The sequence below is a fragment of the Arachis hypogaea genome, chromosome 19 (assembly GCF_003086295.3).
Source record: "Arachis hypogaea cultivar Tifrunner chromosome 19, arahy.Tifrunner.gnm2.J5K5, whole genome shotgun sequence".
Lineage (NCBI taxonomy): Eukaryota > Viridiplantae > Streptophyta > Magnoliopsida > Fabales > Fabaceae > Arachis > Arachis hypogaea.
The window spans coordinates 156116782-156133598 of record NC_092054.1 but is presented as its reverse complement, the minus strand read 5'-3'; the positions used below and the strand labels follow the sequence as shown (position 1 = coordinate 156133598).

Here is a 16817-nt window from a genome sequence, read left to right as displayed (position 1 = left end):
AAATTTAAGTTGTTACAAGAACCGTAGTAGGTAAATAAATTTTAACAGAATAATACTGATGTATTTTTGGTTTGAGGCGTCAAATTATGACTTGTGAGTAATGGCGAACAGGAAGATAGAACATTTAGAACCACGATTATTATTCAAATGCCATCAAGTATTATTCATATGTTAACACTAATCTAAAGAAATTCTTCCACTAAGCTACGTTCTATCTACTTAATAAGTGGAAAAGCATGCACCATTTTCTGTTTACCCAGCAACAGTGCTAGTAATGCATGAACAGAAACTGCACAATATTTGCTACTTTGCTAAAATCAAGTGTTTGCCGTGTAGACCGAGAACCTCATTTCAATTTACACAAAAGCAAAGTCACAAGGATCAAAGGAGAAGATTAACGCAGAAGAATTCATCGGATCACTTCTGTCCAAGCTCCATTGCTTCCAAGCTTGGGCTATGATAAGTGAAAGGGGGCAATGTATCACCATTTCTCCTTGGTGCTTGATTCACACCCCCTGGAACCTCCATGGCCTGCACAAGAGGTGAATCCCGGTTCGTGTTTGAATTGGGTCGTGCTTCCTCCATTGCCTTGAAATATGCATAGGGACCCCATCCTGAAGAGAAACAAATTTAAAGTCAGCTCGAGGAATCTGCTTCAAACTAGGAGTATATGATACATTGATCCAGACATCATGAATGGCCAAAATTTTAGCTTATTGGTAAAGGTGGTCAAACACAACCACATGGCCAACCTGAAGTTAGTGGCCAAATCCACCTTAATATTTTTTATTTGTCATTGAAAATGATATCAAATCCAAAATCATGCAGAATTTAATACTAGTACAACCAACTTCCACCTAACTACACTTATAGGCCAGAGGCATCCGTTCTTATTCTCAGTTGAAAATTGAAATAATGATTGGACGACAAAAGTGGCACATTAAGCACAAATGCGACTTCGTTACAAACTAGATTATTGCTACAGTGGTCAAATCACCTGCAAGTGCTATATCTGATATCTCTAGGTAACTTGAATGAGGAGATTAAAATTTTCTTCTAAACGAGGGACAAAGGAAAAGGCCTTGAAGAATAGTGACTTTGAAGGGAGAAATTGCAGGTGACTAATTAAGCAAGGCTCAATGTTTGATCTTGTTTGCTATCTAAAATAAGTTAACTTCTCAAGAAGAATCTAATAGGTATAGGGAGTGAGAGGGTATAGTAAAAAAACTATAAAAAGCCATATCTTGGTAGAGCCATGGCAATAAGAAAACTACAAAAGACTTAATTTTGGAAATATATTTGTGAATCAAAAACTTCGGAGAAATCAACGTAAACAAGGTTTGAAATACTGAAGAAGTCAAACAGAGAGATGAGGTGTTACCATCATCACTATAAGGGGGAGGGAAGAACTGCATATAGCAAAAGGTTGCTACAACCAGCCCTGCAAGAAACACAATCAAATGAGTTTCCCTTTAATTTGATCTTTCAGCGCTGGGACTAAGCCATTTTTAAACTTTTCTAGCTATTTAAGTCATTAAGAACAACCTAGAAGACCTCCAGCAAAGACATCTTGCCAATGATGCCAGTAGTCATCTACGCGAGAGACTCCAACTAGACAAGCAGCAAGTATTGGAAGAAACACGATGCATAGCTTTGCTACATGCCCTTGGCGATCAAAAGCTTTGATCTTCCCAGATAGGTACAGCGATAGAAAACCCAATCCTGCAAAGGACCCTGCAGAAGTGAATATAAGTATCAGGTTCCACACACAGACCTTTTTCTGAAGGAATTAGCTACTGATTTGATGAGTAAATTAAGATATTATTTTATGTACTTAACAGCACACGAGACATATTGGCTATAATAAACTTCAGCACTGATTTTGGAAAGAATTTGTTGCTACTGTCTGAAAATTTTAAGTGAATGATGATTACCAATTTCGTTAGATTTACAATATGCTATCTTATAAGAATACAAACATTACTGCATTTCACCAATTTCGTGTTTCTTAAAGATTATCAACCCAGTTATATGTGAGAGCAACTGATTTAATGTTATGATTCGACTTCACTACTAAAAATGCATTGTTAATTCCAATCTGCTCGGACCAAAAGCTTGTAGTAGAAGAGAACAGTAAACTTTTTGTTGCTCACATGATGTATGACCGCTTGGGAAACTCTTGTGTCCTTCTTTTATATCACTTTCCTTACCATGGCACACTACACCTCCCCATTTGTCATAAACCTACAAGGTTAATGGAATAGAAAATAACAAATAAGTAAAGACCATTCCCTCTGTACGAAATTTCAGCAGTTACAGTTCTTGTAAAACCATCTGAAAACTCTTAATAAAATGAAACCATACAAGTATATAAAAAAGATAGACAAGGAATAATCCAGAAACTCTATACAAGAGATGGACCCATCCTATTATCTTTATACCTTCTATGCCACCATTACCACAACAAAATGGGGCCAAAATTCACTTGGGAGAGACTAAAACACTGAGTATGAGAAACTATGATCAAGTGGCTATATTAGTATATATATGTAAAGACATTGTCCATTAAATGATAGTTGCTAACCTCTACTCCATCAGGGAAGCAACGCCAATAGAAGTCTGGCCGGGGTCGACCAACTGCATCTTTTATTGCATCGGTCAAGACAGCGGTAATCAGAACGGCAAACAGGAGCCCTGCTAGCAATGAAATACAACATTATTACCAATTCATCAACAGCTTTAATTTGTGTATGTGAAAGTATGCAAAATACGAAGTTTACCTAGGACACTGTGATGCAAATCATAAACATCTCTCCTCCGCATATAGAAGAGAAGAAAAACAGCCATTGGCAACAGAACCGCATATAGCTGGACACATCAAAGAAGGGAAAAACATATCAACCACATAATTACTTGCATTAAATAAAAATATGCAATTAGCTCAGGCCATTATTATTAAAACATAATTCAAGTTCATGCAGGCGTAATGAAATGAAAACAGAAATCAACAAAGCAAGGGATCCCCTAACATGGAAGCAATTCAATGAGCTTTTAATTCTGTCTAAGGAAGGGAACTTACAGGAACAGCCCACACGGGAACAGTGTTCTCTTTCATGGGATATTTAAGGTCTTCCAACATGTCTCTTCCCACAAAGCGGTAAAACGGGTGAATGACGAAAAGAATAACCTCTATGACTATGAGCAACAGCAATATGAGCCAATCATGAAGGTGATTTCTTGCAAGTGTAGCCCCATGTGATTTGATTGTGTGAGCAGAAGGATCAACCCGGGGCATCCGTCCCTGCCGGAAGAAACAACCAAGAGAGAAACATCTAATTTAACAGAGGCAACATTTGAGTACAAAATGGTCACATAAAACTAGTCGGAAAATTTTCCTCCCGCACCACATGATTATTGCATGCATCAATCAATCAGCGTAAAATTCTTCAGTTGAAGAAACAGTAATAAACTGGGTAAATTATGTTGATTAATACTTAGTTCTTCATTTTAATCTCATACGAAAATGGTCGATAATTTTTATTTTTGGATCTCAGTTTCTTACGGATCAAGAGGAGTCTCTCAAGTTTCAACCCACACCACACGCATCCTAATTAGAAATGGACCACACGTCTCTATCCCTATAAATTTGCTGCTACCTATTTGAAACAACCACTGAAAGTTAGGTTATTCCATGCTTCAATTAAAATTCAAGCATAATCAGGTCTCCATCATCAATTAACCCTGCTAAAACGTAAATGAAGTTACCAGAAGATAATTTTACCTGCTTCGAAGTTTTAACATCCTAAACCAAATCAACATTAAATCCCACTGGTACGGCGGTAAGAATCAAATGAATATCCAAATCCAAATTCTGAGTTTAAATTATTGTGGTAAGTATAGAAAAGAAGAAAATGAATAACTACCTGAAACGGTGGCCATATTCTTCCAAAAGATATGAAGCCCCGCCACGCCATGTGTATATAAAAGTATAAACGAACGAGAGCACTCACGAGATTCTGGTTATTAACATGAAGCACACAAATAGAAACAAAAAGGTAACAGTTAAGACTGAGTGAGAAGTTTTATCCCAAACTGGAAGGAACGGAAAGGAAGGGAAACAAAAGTAATCGTAATCGTAGAGTACTGTTATAGTGAGAGAATTTAAATATACTCAACTCAAGTCTTTTTCCTTTTTTGTTTTTTAGTTTTGTCCCGGAAAATTTGAAATAAAACCCTTTTTTTTTTCCGAGAAAATCTGGTGACGGAAGAATGAAACGTTGGTGGGTGAGATTAGAAATTAGAAGTGAAACGAACCTTTCACTTTGAAATGAATTAATTTGGCGGGGGCGGAGCGGTTTACCCCTTTATCCAATCCTACAACCGAGGTAACGAACTTTTTCAAAAATATTTTTAAATTAATAAGAATCTTCTTTTTTTTTTTTTCTCTTTTCTGCTAATATATATAGATTCTGTGAATTATTAGTAGTTGACTACTCGCCGGTCAAAATAACAAATGAATTTTGTTTTAATGGGTAACAATTATAATTGTTAATATGTTATGTTTACCACTTAGTGTAATTTTTTTTACACTAATAATATATAAATATAAATTATCCATACAAAATTGAAAATATTATATATATATATATATATATATATATATATATATAATCAATTAATTTTATTAATATCTTATACTTTTAGTAATATATTCTCAAAAAAAATTATATATACATGTTCCGGACAAAAAATAACATAACCGATGAAGCGATTAAAGTCATGGCCGACTTCACGGGATAACGGCAAGATACCACAATCGCTATGCCATTAAAGCTTGTAACCGCCTGAATCTCAGCAATAATATGTTGCAATAAGCACTAAATGTCGAAAAAACGACAGCTCCAGAAGAAAAATATTAGAAACAAAAGGGTAATCTGAAAGAGTGTATTATTCAGGTTGTGGAAAAGTACAATGTACAGAAGATATATATAGGTACTAGAAGAATCAGAGTAATAAAAGTATACAATCCTATAATTAATATACAGATATGCTATATAAATATAAATGATACTAATTGATCTAATATTGATTATAATTTATTCTCTAACATTCTCCCTCAAACTCAAGTGGAAGTTAAGAATACCATCTTGAATTTGGATACTAGAGTCCGAAATGAGTTAGATGATGAGCTTTCATGAATATATCAGCAGTCTGATCCAGTGTTCCAACAGCGATTAGACGAACAACATCAATAAGGATGTGTTGTCGAACAAAGTGATCATCAATCTCAATATGTTTGGTGCTCTCATGAAACACATCATTATGGGCAATCTGAATAGCACTGCGGTTGTCACAAAAAACATCAATTGGGGACGACTACGGTGCACCCAAGTCTTCGAGAAGCCAATGAATCGAGACAACCTCAGCAGTGGTGTCAGCGAGAGCACGATATTCAGCTTCCATGTTTAATCGAGCAGTGAAGTTTGCTTCTTAGCTCACCAGGAAATGTGAGAGTCGCCAAGAAATAAACAATAACAAGTAGTAGAACGATGATCAGTGGGATCACCAGCCCAATCAGCATCTGAGTATGTCTAAAGGGATAAAGATGAATGCGCAGAAAAATAAAGGCCATGAAATAGGGTGCCTTTGATGTAGCGAATAATGCAAAGAACTGCCGCATAGTGAGTAGTACTAGGATCACAAGAACTGGCTAAGAACATGAACCGGATAGGCAATGTATGGTCGGGTGACAGTTAAGTAGACTAGTACTCCAACTAACTGTCGATAAAGAGTATGATTATCCAAAACAGTGTCATCCATAGGAGTAAAATGAACATTAGGCTCAAGAGGAGTAGACTCAGTGCAACTATCTGTTATACCAGCTCGAGCAAGAAAATCCGAAGCATACTTAGTTTGAGAGAGATAGATACCATTATCTGTGGATATGACATCGAGACCAAGAAAATAACTGAGAGAACCAAGATCTTTCATTTCAAAAATATGTTGAAGGGAGGCTTTGAGATCAGAGATACCATCAACATCATCTCCAGTAATGATAATGTCATCAACATACAAAAGCAGAAGAACAACTCCATGTTCACTTTACGAATAAAGAGAGCATTCTCATAAGGGCTGCAAGTAAAACCGAGATTGCATATAGTGGTACTAAACTTGTCAAACCATTCGCGAGGAGCTTGCTTAAGACCATAAAGTGTCTTGCGAAGGAGACAAACTTTACTAGAAGGACAAGGATAACCCAGAAGGGGTTTCATATAGACCTTTTTTTTTTCAAATCTCCATTAAGAAATGCATTCTTAACGTTCATCTGACTAAGAAACCATTTTTTTACTGTAGCAATGGCAAGAAGAGCTCAAACAGATGTGAGACGAGCAACAGGAGCAAAAGTCTCTTCATAGTCAATACCATACTCTTGCATACAACCTTGAGCATCCAATTGTGCCTTATAACAGTCAATAGAACCATCAGAGCGAGTCTTGATCTTGTATACCTATCTACTTCCCACAACTTCCTGATTAAAAGGAGGATCAACCAAATCCCAAGTATATGCTTTTTCAAGTGCCTGTATTTCTTCTTGCATTACTTGTTGCCAATTTGAATTTGTGGAGGCTTCTCTGAATGACTTAGGTTTATGTTGATGAAGAATAGTAGAAAAACAATGATAATAAAAAAGATGAGGAGGTGAATTTCTTACCGTAGAAGAACAAGTGGAAGGAGGAGGCATGACGGTAGGAGCAAGGTCGTCGTCCGGTCTAAAATCATTAAGAGATGGAAAAGGCAGAAGAACAGGAGGCTGTAGAGGGTGACTCGAGATAGAACCAGTAGAATCATCACTAGGAAAAAGATCAATATTGGGGTTAGTGAAAAAAGGTGACTGAGTAGGAGGAATGGACTCAAAGGAGGAGAACCGAAAAAACATGTGATTCTCTTAGAAGACAACATGACGAGATATACAAATACATTTAGAGAGAGGATCCCAACAACGATAACCCTTGTGTTCAGTGCCATAAATAAGGAAACAACACATACGAGCCTGAGGTTCAAGTTTACTATGTTCATGAGGCTGAAGAAGAGCAAAATAGACACAACCAAAAACTCGAAGAGAACTGTAATCTGGAGAGGTATGATAAATACACTCAAAGGGAGTAACGTTACTTAGAACATAAGAAGGAAGTCTATTGATAACATAAACAGTAGTAAGAATAGCTTCACCCCAAGTACACTCAAGACACGAAGAAGGAAGAAGCATTGCACGAACAAAGTCAAGAATGTGACGGTGTTTGCATTCACCTCATCCATTTTGTTGAGACGAACCACGACGAGAAAACTCAGACAAAGTACCCTATTCTGCAAGAAAGATTAAAAGTTTAGAATCACGGTATTCCATAGAATTATCACGTCGAAAAACCTTAATGACCTTGGAAAACTGAGTTCTAATCATAGTAGCAAAGTTAATATAAATATGAGGTAATTCATGGTGATTAGTCATCAAATAAACTCAAGTAAAACGTGAATAATCATCAATGAAAATGACAAAGTATCGAGCTCCTCTCATAGAAGCGGTGAAAGCGGAGACCCAAACATCAGAGTGAATGAGATTAAAAGGAGAGCAAGCAAGAGAGAAATTATTGTGAAAAGATAAAGTATGTTGTTTGGTAGTTTGACAAGAAATGCAATCAAAAGATTCATTAGGAACCTAACCCAAAACACCCTGAGACATACGAGGACGTAATTTTTCTAAGGAGCTGTGGGCAAGACGTTGATACCATAAGTGAAGGGTAGATAGAAAAGAAGCAGCACAGAGATTTGGCACAAGAGGAATATGAAGATTCTCGAGTTTAAACAATCTTCCAACCTTACGTCCAGTCCCGATGATTTGTCCCATCCGACGATTCTGTACACGACAACCAGAAATGGAAAAAAATGACATCAAAACCCAGATCAACAAGTTGACCAACAGAAATAAGATTAAAATTCAATTTCGGAATATAATAAGTATCAAGAAGATTAAAATTGACTGGGAGATAGAACCCTTATGTGTTGCGTGCAAGAGAGAACCATTAGCAGTATTGACAAAAGGTGCATTTGTAGTGGTAGACAGAGACGAGAAAAGATTAAGCAATGGAGACATGTGATTAAAGCAACCTGAGTCAAAATACCATTTAGAATTACCTGGAGGAATCGAAAAAGCAGCAAAGGTATTACCAGAAAGGAAGATAATATGCTAAAGAAGAGATGCAATATTAGATAGAGAGACAGGAGACGAGTTGAGAGGAGAGAGGTGGTAGATTCATTAGTAGCAGCAACAGCAAAAGCATGCACAATCTTGGAAAAGTTGGGACGAGAATGATACTTGAGTTGATTAGGATGTAGTGGGCGAGTAGGACAAGTAGTAATCAAATGTTCCGAGAGCTTGCAATAATGGCAGAACAGCTGTAAACAATGATAGCTAATGTAATCTTTTTGGTGGCATGTGCGACATTCAACAGAAGGACAGTTGGAGAAGAAGTGCCCGGAATGGTTACAGTTTTGACAGGATTTACCCTTTTTATCTGTGGCAGCAAAAACATTTGACTTTTCCATAATAGTAGACACAGAGATCAAAGAGAGGAGAGAAATTTGCAATTTCGGAGCAGAAAATGAGAAATCGGAGTGCAGAATCAGAAAGAGCTCACCAAAAAAATCTTAGGGAGGGTCCCACTGTCTGCCACGTCAGCACCATGTCAACATCCACGTCAGCAGATGGATGCCACATGGCGATGTCTGAGTGGAGGGGAAGGACACGCTGGCGAGTGAGCTGGAACGCGGGTCAACTGTCGGATCGGGCTAGGTCGAGGCGCGGGTTGCCGGGTCAGCGCGGAGCAAAGGGAGTGACACGTGGAGTGCGTTGGGCTGTTGATCACGGAGCCCAATCTGATGGCGCATGATGAATCTGGAAGGAGAAGAATACTGGTTGCGGCAGCGTCTTGCGGCAGTGCGTGCAGCGGCGGGTGACGGCGAATCTGGATGCGTTGGAATCACGACGATGAGACGAATACGGTGGGAACGGCTGTGACGAACCAAAGCGTCAAGAGAGGATCGAAAAACGAGGCTAAAGAACGCAGTTGGAGGAGAAGAAACAAAGGGGCTATAAACGAATTTACATGGAAAAAAAACCTATGCTCTTGATACCATGTTAGAAATAAGAGAGTAATCTGAAAGAGTATATTATTCAGGTTGTGAAAAAGTACAATGTAAAAGGGATATATATATATATATATATATATATATATATATATATATATATATATATATATATATATATATATATGTGTGCTAGAAGAATCAAAGTAATAAAAGTATACAATCCTATAATTAACATACAGATATGTTATATAAATATAAATGATATTAATTGATCTAATATTGATTCTAATTTATTCTCTAACAGAAAAGCTAAAAGGGAAAAGCAACTAACAGATAAAACACACGAAAAAAAGGCTTTCATCATCTAATACTTTACTGACTTTAATATCGAAATGCCTTACAGGTTGTCCTCCCGACTTAGTTCTGCACTTGACGAAATTAGAATCTTCAGTCTCCACCTCTACAAATTGTCAAATTGTAAACTCGATTAGAACACGAACGATATATAAAAATAATTTATATATCACGTATGTATATGTTTGTATTCTATTCAAATGTCTAGCAAATTATTTATCAATTATCACACATTGATTAGATTTAAGTTGAGATTTTTTGTTAAATAAAAATCGTATTAAATTTGAATTCTCTAAATTTTAAATTTTTATTTGAGAAAATAAAATATGATCTTTTATTTTTAAATATTTTCTCTCTCATATTTTTCCTTAGTTCTATTTATAAAATAAATAGTAAAAAATTATACTTTATTCTCTAAAATAAAATCTAAAATTTAGACTATCGAGAATAATGACCTTAACTGTTGAGTAGCATTCTATTGAGTATTGATTGATTACCCTTCAACTCAATCATACGAATTACCAACGTCTTCTTCAATGTTTACGATCTTTACAATAAAAAGCTGTCATGGACAATTTTGTATGACTTTCATCACATGCTTGCAAAGGTATATTTGCAAGAATTATTGCCGATGGTCAAGCCAAGGGCAATAGTTTATTTTAATAGTTTTAGTATATGTAGAATGAACCACGGTTAATTGTTCATGTTAATTAAACATAATATTACATCTAATCTAACTGTTGATGAATTCTGCCAAAGCAATTGAAAAATTAGAAACATAGTATTATTTTGTAAAGATATTAAAATTCAGTTAATATAGCTTAATTTAATCATATTAATGGATAGGACTAGGTCGATGTGCGTACATTATACACTAATATATATAATTTAATCTTGATATATTAAGTCTTACCCAAATTTTCAATACTTAAGGAAGTGATTTCTTGTTTAACTGATATGACCAGTAAAGTCGGTTACGAGTTATAAGCTCGGTAACGTGTTCACCATTATAACCGAATATTTGCTATAATCGGCATTCATTCTCACACAATAACGTCGGATAGGCAATAAATTCCCTCTCCAGACGTTACGACTTAAATCTAAACGCTCAACAACAAACGAGTATAAAAGGAAAAGCAGGAACAAAAGAAGGTAAGCAATCTTTCTAAGAAAAAGACTCCATACATATTCTCTTACTGACTTGAGCGTCGGAGTGCCTTTTGCAGGTGCCCGATTCTTCCACTCTTTCTTTATACCGAGGTTTTGGATCGCGTCTTAGGAATCCACCGACCTTATCAGGAGGACGACCTATCTGGAGTGCGACCTATACCTCGGCCTAAGCTGGTAAGAACATTGGCGCCCACCGTGGGACCGAACAATTTGAAACATCACTTGTGCTAGGCCCCAGATTTTCCACACACCCTCATGGCGGACGTCCCCCCGCCCACTTCATCCGAGCTTCTGAGGATGGTGACCGAGCTTCAACAGGCAAATCAGCGAATGGCGGAAGATAACCAGAGAATGCAAAATCAAATCGCGCAGTTAGAACAAGCTCGTTTAGGGCACCATACTAATGATGATGAAAACAACGAACGAACTCATGTTTCTGAGACACCACAAAGCAATAATGAAGAAGATCAACGGAATGAAGAAGCTCAGCCTGAAAATGAGGAAGAACAACCTGACAACTCCGCAGGACCATTCACGGCGGATATAATGAACTTTCAACTCCCCAGACAATTCACCCTCCCAACAACTTTAACCCCATATGACGGACTGGGTGATCCAAAGCAGCATGTTAAAAAGTTCCGATCTATTATGATTGTTAACGGTGCATCTGATCCAATTCTTTGTCGATGTTTTCCATCTTTTCTAGACGGTCCTGCACTTGACTGGTTTTGCTCTTTGCCTGCAGATTCAATATCCCGCTTTCAGGAGTTAGCTCGTCAATTTGAAGACCATTTTGCAGCATCTGCAATATACCTCCATGATTCTGACTATTTGACAACTATTAAGCAGGGACCACAAGAGAGCCTGAAGGATTATATAACTCGTTTCACGAAGGTGGCTATGAAAATCCCTAATCTCCACCCCGAGGTCCATCTTCATGCAATTAAGAGTGGCCTGCGACCAGGTAAATTTCAAGAGACCATTGCCGTTGCAAAACCAAAAACCTTGGCCGAATTCCGCGAGAAGGCCAAAGGACAGATCGATATCGAAGAACTTCGCCAAGCAAGAAAGGCAGAAAAATCAGCAGTCAAGGATGATGAAAAACCACGCGATAACAAGAAGAGCTTCAAACCGGTCCCGCGATATGAATCTTATACCCAGTTTAACACCAAACGGGATGATATAATCAAGGAAATACTAAATTCTAAGCTAATCAAACCCCCTCGAAAGGCAGGCGCTTATCCAGAAGCAAAAAACGTCGACAAAACTAGATACTGCACTTTTCATCAAAAGCATGGCCACACAACCGACGAATGTGTCATTGCTAAAGATTTGCTAGAGCGTTTGGCACGGCAAGGCCACCTTGACAAATTCATTACAGGACATATGCAAAAGAGAGCAATGTCGGACCCTGAACAACATACAACAGGCCCATCTTCAAAGGAAAAGGATAAAACTCCTGCTCACCCTAGAGGGGTGATCAATTGCATTTCAGGTGGCTATGCTGGTGGTGGCCACACAAGCTCGGCTAGAAAAAGGACCTACAGAGCCATGTTAGCAGTTGAGAATAATCCTCATAATCCTCCACCGATGCAAGAAGTCCCGGAGCTGACCTTCGAACACGCCGACCTCAATTCCACTTACACCAACTATGATGATCCCGTGGTTATTTCTATCCAACTGGGTGATCTCATAGTCAGAAAAGTCCTACTTGATCCAGGAAGCAGTGCTGATATCCTTTTCTTTACCACATTTCAGAAAATGAAACTGAGCACTAACATTTTACAGCCATATTCGGGAGAATTGGTCGGCTTCTCAGGAGAACGAGTTCCCGTGATGGGATCTGTGTGGTTACAAACCACTCTCGGAGAGCAGCCCTTGTCTAAAACACAAGACGTCCAGTATCTGGTGGTTGACTGTTTTAGTCCTTATAACGTTATATTAGGGAGACCCTTCTTGAATAAATTTACTGCAATAGTTTCAACATTTCACCTTTGTGTTAAGTTTCCTGTGCAGGACAACATCGTCGCCACCATCCACAGTGATCTACACGAAGCTCGGCAATGCTACAATATAAGCCTTAAGCCAGTGAAAGCCAATACCGAAGTTCGTGTCAATTCCATAACATCAGAGCAGCCAACCCTAGCCGAGCTAGACCCGAGAGCCGACTTTCAAGAGCGCCCTGTACCAAATGAGGATCTAATAAAGGTCACCCTGACTGACGATCATACGAAGTTCACCTTTATCGGAGCATCACTGGAAAAAGGCGCAAAGGAGAAGCTGATTGCATTCTTACGCCGGAATACCGACTTATTTGCTTGGACCTCAGGGGATATGCCAGGAATTAGTCCATCAGTAATAACACACAGGTTAGCAGTCAACCCAACAGCCCGACCAGTTTCCCAGAAAAAGCGGAACCTCGGAACTGAAAAGCGAGCAGCCTCAATGTCTGAAGTCAACAAACTCATAGACGCCCAATTCATCCGAGAACTGAGATTCACAACATGGTTGGCCAACATCGTTATGGTAAAAAAGAATAATGGTAAATGGCGCATGTGCGTCGATTTTACTGATTTAAATAAAGCATGCCCCAAAGATGCTTATCCCCTACCCTGCATAGATACTTTAGTTGATAACTCATGTGGATATGGTACGCTGAGTTTCATGGATGCGTACTCTGGTTATAACCAGATCTTTATGCATCCATCGGACCAGGAAAAAACAGCTTTTATAACTGAATGCGGTAATTATTGCTATAATGTTATGCCTTTTGGTTTAAAGAATGCAGGTGCAACATATCAAAGATTGATGAACAAAGTCTTTGAGCAGCAAATAGGCAGAAACGTCGAGGTCTACGTCGACGACATGGTCGTCAAAACAAAGGTCGGCCACCCACACATAGAAGACCTCGATGAGATATTTACGCAAGTCAGAAAATACAACATGAGGTTAAATCCTGAAAAATGCGCCTTCGGTGTTCAAGGAGGAAAATTCCTCGGATTCATCTTGACAAGCCGAGGAATAGAGGCTAACCCAGAAAAATGCCAAGCTATTCTCGACATGCACAGTCCTAAGACAATTAAAGAAGTTCAACGACTGACAGGCCGTTTAGCTGCGTTATCAAGATTCCTACCATGCCTAGCAGCTAAATCCTTTAACTTTTTTCAGTGTTTAAAGAAAACGACAAGGCACTTTTCTTGGAATGAAGAATGTGAAGAGGCATTCATGGGCTTAAAACAGTTCCTGTCTAAACCACCTGTTCTGCAGAAACCAAAGCTCGGTGAACCACTATATTTATATTTATCTGTGACTGATGTGACCATTAGTTCTGTTATTATTACAGAGAATAACAAGGATCAACAGCCGGTCTATTTCGTGAGCAAGTCGCTGCAAAATGCCGAGCTACGCTACCCAATACTCGAGAAGCTCGTCCTAGCACTAATCTTCTCGGCGAGGCGCCTCCGACCTTATTTTCAGAGCCATACAATCATCGTTCGAACAGCACACCCACTTCGGCAAATACTCTCGAAGCCTGAGTTAGCAGGACGACTAATTAAGTGGTCCATAGAGCTGTCCGAATTTGACATTCACTATCAACCTAGAGGGTCTGTTAAATCACAATGTTTAGCAGATTTCGTTGCCGAACTTTCATGCCCAAACTCCGACGATAAAGGTCAACCCTGGACCTTATTCGTGGACGGTGCTTCAAACCCTCAGGGGTCAGGTGCAGGAATACTACTTGAAAGCTCAGACGGCATAGTAATCGAGCATTCTCTCAGATTCTCCTTCAAAGCAAGCAACAATCAAGCTGAGTATGAAGCCCTCATTGCTGGGCTCAGGTTAGCTATTGATTTACATGTTAATATTCTGAAAGTTTACTGCGATTCTTTATTAGTCGTCCAGCAAGTAAATCATAGTTTTCAGACAAAAGATCAGATCCTATTAAAATACCTAGACATCGTCCGGAAGCTATTAAATGATTTTTCAAATATTGAGGTTATCCATATACCAAGAGAACAAAACCATAGAGCAGATACTTTATCAAAACTAGCCACTACACAAACACAAACTACAACACTTTTGCAGTCAACTTTAAGTAGGCCAAGCATCGATATACTCAATATCCTAAGCATGATCAATGAAGGGAGTTGGCAACAACCCTATATACAATATCTCCGTAGTGGCTCTATTCCAGAACAAATCAAAGATAAAATTAAATTCAGGCGACAAGCCTCCTTCTTTACATTAATGAATAACATTCTGTATAGGCGAGGCTATTCTCGACCTCTGTTAAAATGTTTGGACAGGACAGAAGCCGATCTTATTTTGTCAGAAGCCCACGAGGGCATTTGTGGAATACATTGTGGAGCTCGGAGCTTAGCACAGAAGGTACTCCGGGCAGGTTTTTACTGGCCGACGATATGGGACGATAGTAGGCAAAAGGTCAGAACCTGTGACAAATGTCAGAAGCACTCGCCGATGATTAATGTGCCTGCCGAGCAACTTCATCAATCAGAAGTGAGCTGGCCATTCAATAGATGGGGAATTGATATTCTCGGGCCATTCCCCACTGCCCCAAGACAAATGAAATATTTGGTAGTCGCAATAGACTATTTCTCCAAATGGATTGAAGCACATCCTTTGGCGAAAATTACATCATCTCAAATGATAAGTTTTGTTTGGAAAAGCATAATTTGCAGATTCGGCGTACCAGGTCACATCATAACCGATAATGGTCGGCAGTTCACTGACCATAGTTTCAAGGAATTTTTGCAGAACCTAAAAATAAAGCAGCATTTCTCCTCGGTGGAACACCCACAATCTAATGGCTTAGCAGAGGCCGCTAACAAAGTCGTCCTCCAGGCACTACGAAAAAAGCTCGATGATGCGAAAGGATTGTGGGCTGAGCTCGTACCAGAAGTGTTATGGGCATACAACACCACAGCACACTCAACGACCAAAGAGACACCATTTCGTTTGGTCTATGGATCCGAGGCAATGATCCCTATGGAAATATCACAAGACTCTCTCAGAACCCTGACCGAACATCATGACGAAGCTCGGCAAGCAGAACTCGACCTTATTGAAGAAATTCGAGAAATATCAGCCATCCGGCACCGAGCACTACAACAACAACTTAGCCGACGACATTCACGAAAAGTACAGCCGAGAACGTTCAACACTGGTGACTTGGTGTTAAGAAAAACTGAGCAAGCCCGCCGACCTTCTTTCCACGGAAAACTCGCCGCAGCATGGGATGGTCCATACCGAGTATGTGAAGTGCTGGGGCGAGGGGCTTACAAATTGGAGCAATTGGATGGCACAACAATTCCAAACACGTGGAACATCAACTCTTTGAAACAATACTACAGTTAGCAAACAAACCAGTACTCTTTTTCCTACTTTGAGGATTTTTTCCCAAGAGGTTTTTACTCATAGAGGTTTTAACGAGGCTGGTCCTACTGAATAACGTTGTACAGGTACTATTACTGATAAAGTTTAATCTTTTCATACAGCTTCAATGCTCATTTATTTCTGTTTGAAGTATGAACAAGACTATTTCATAAAACTACGGTATACCATAATCATTAAATAATAATACCAATAACACCAAAAAGTCGCATCATTATACTACGGATGCGCAAGCAAACCTACACGGACATAACAGTCATTAAGCCAAAATAAGGCTACCAGCTAAACGATTAGGAAACAGCAAAACCTAATCGCGCAGACTACAAAAAGCACATATAAGAGTTTTTTTAAAAAAAAAAAAAAAAATCAGTCGGCCAGATTCTCATCTCCCTCCTCAACAGTTTCTTCGTCATCTACAAGCTTCCCCTCCCGAACTATCTTTCCGGGATCCATATCAGAAAAGTCTCTATCCGGAGCAAGATACCTTGCCTGGTTAACAGCCCTCTGAAATCCCTCAGCAAATGCATCCAAAATATCACCTTGTTTATTATTTTCAAGCTCTTTCATTTTTGCCGATAACTCAACAACTCGGTCAGTTAGACTTAATAAGTCACTTTCTTTCTTTTTCAATAGTCCAGAAATATTTTCACGACATTCTCTTTCCACCTTCAAATCAGTTTCAACCTCAGAAAGTTTTTTCTTCAACTCAGTCAGGCTCGACTCTTTTGACAATAACT

The 16817-nt window shown here is 38.8% G+C and overlaps 3 protein-coding genes across 6 annotated transcripts; 1 reads left to right on the top strand and 2 right to left on the bottom strand.

Annotated features, from left to right (window-relative positions):
* Positions 1-123: 123 nt before the first annotated feature.
* Positions 124-4433, bottom strand: LOC112779521 (lipid phosphate phosphatase 2). Of its 4 annotated transcripts, none has more exons than XM_025823818.3 (9): positions 4315-4433; positions 3924-4016; positions 3080-3301; positions 2781-2868; positions 2585-2694; positions 2154-2244; positions 1546-1734; positions 1382-1441; positions 124-614 (listed from the first exon to the last, which is right to left on the bottom strand). In XM_025823818.3, the coding sequence occupies exons 2-9, from the start codon at positions 3972-3974 to the stop codon at positions 418-420; spliced, it is 1008 nt and encodes a 335-aa protein (XP_025679603.1). In that variant the 5' UTR covers positions 3975-4016; positions 4315-4433; the 3' UTR covers positions 124-417. The 4 variants fall into 4 exon arrangements, with proteins under 4 accessions (XP_025679603.1, XP_072083553.1, XP_025679605.1 ...); XM_072227452.1 differs by having other exon boundaries at positions 4177-4339; XM_025823820.3 differs by lacking the exon at positions 4315-4433 and adding an exon at positions 4177-4224 and having other exon boundaries at positions 3563-4016.
* A 727-nt stretch (positions 4434-5160) lies between these two features.
* On the bottom strand, positions 5161-5991 carry LOC140182438 (uncharacterized mitochondrial protein AtMg00810-like). Its single transcript, XM_072228646.1, has 3 exons — positions 5725-5991; positions 5500-5591; positions 5161-5341 (listed from the first exon to the last, which is right to left on the bottom strand). The coding sequence occupies exons 1-3, from the start codon at positions 5989-5991 to the stop codon at positions 5161-5163; spliced, it is 540 nt and encodes a 179-aa protein (XP_072084747.1).
* A 4932-nt stretch (positions 5992-10923) lies between these two features.
* LOC140182437 (uncharacterized) lies at positions 10924-16044 on the top strand. Its single transcript, XM_072228645.1, has 2 exons — positions 10924-13194; positions 13498-16044. Exons 1-2 carry the CDS (start codon positions 10924-10926, stop codon positions 16042-16044), a joined length of 4818 nt encoding a protein of 1605 aa, XP_072084746.1.
* The last annotated feature ends 773 nt before the right edge of the window (positions 16045-16817 follow it).

Bases quoted from the DNA above. Each gene is read 5' to 3' on its own strand.
- LOC112779521 (XM_025823818.3), bottom strand. From the start codon at position 3,974: ATGGCGTGGCGGGGCTTCATATCTTTTGGAAGAATATGGCCACCGTTT. The intron at 3,302-3,923 runs GTAGTTATTCAT...TTCTTCCGGCAG, and splicing joins GAATATGGCCACCGTTTCAG to GGACGGATGCCCCGGGTTGA. The intron at 2,695-2,780 runs GTAAACTTCGTA...CATTGCTAGCAG, and splicing joins TTTGCATCACAGTGTCCTAG to GGCTCCTGTTTGCCGTTCTG.
- LOC140182438 (XM_072228646.1), bottom strand. From the start codon at position 5,991: ATGAAAGATCTTGGTTCTCTCAGTTATTTTCTTGGTCTCGATGTCATA. The intron at 5,592-5,724 runs GTTCATGTTCTT...TTATCCCTTTAG, and splicing joins GACCATACATTGCCTATCCG to ACATACTCAGATGCTGATTG. The intron at 5,342-5,499 runs GTGAGCTAAGAA...TGACAACCGCAG, and splicing joins GGCGACTCTCACATTTCCTG to TGCTATTCAGATTGCCCATA.
- LOC140182437 (XM_072228645.1), top strand. From the start codon at position 10,924: ATGGCGGACGTCCCCCCGCCCACTTCATCCGAGCTTCTGAGGATGGTG. The intron at 13,195-13,497 runs GTAAAAAAGAAT...GTCTTTGAGCAG, and splicing joins GGTTGGCCAACATCGTTATG to CAAATAGGCAGAAACGTCGA.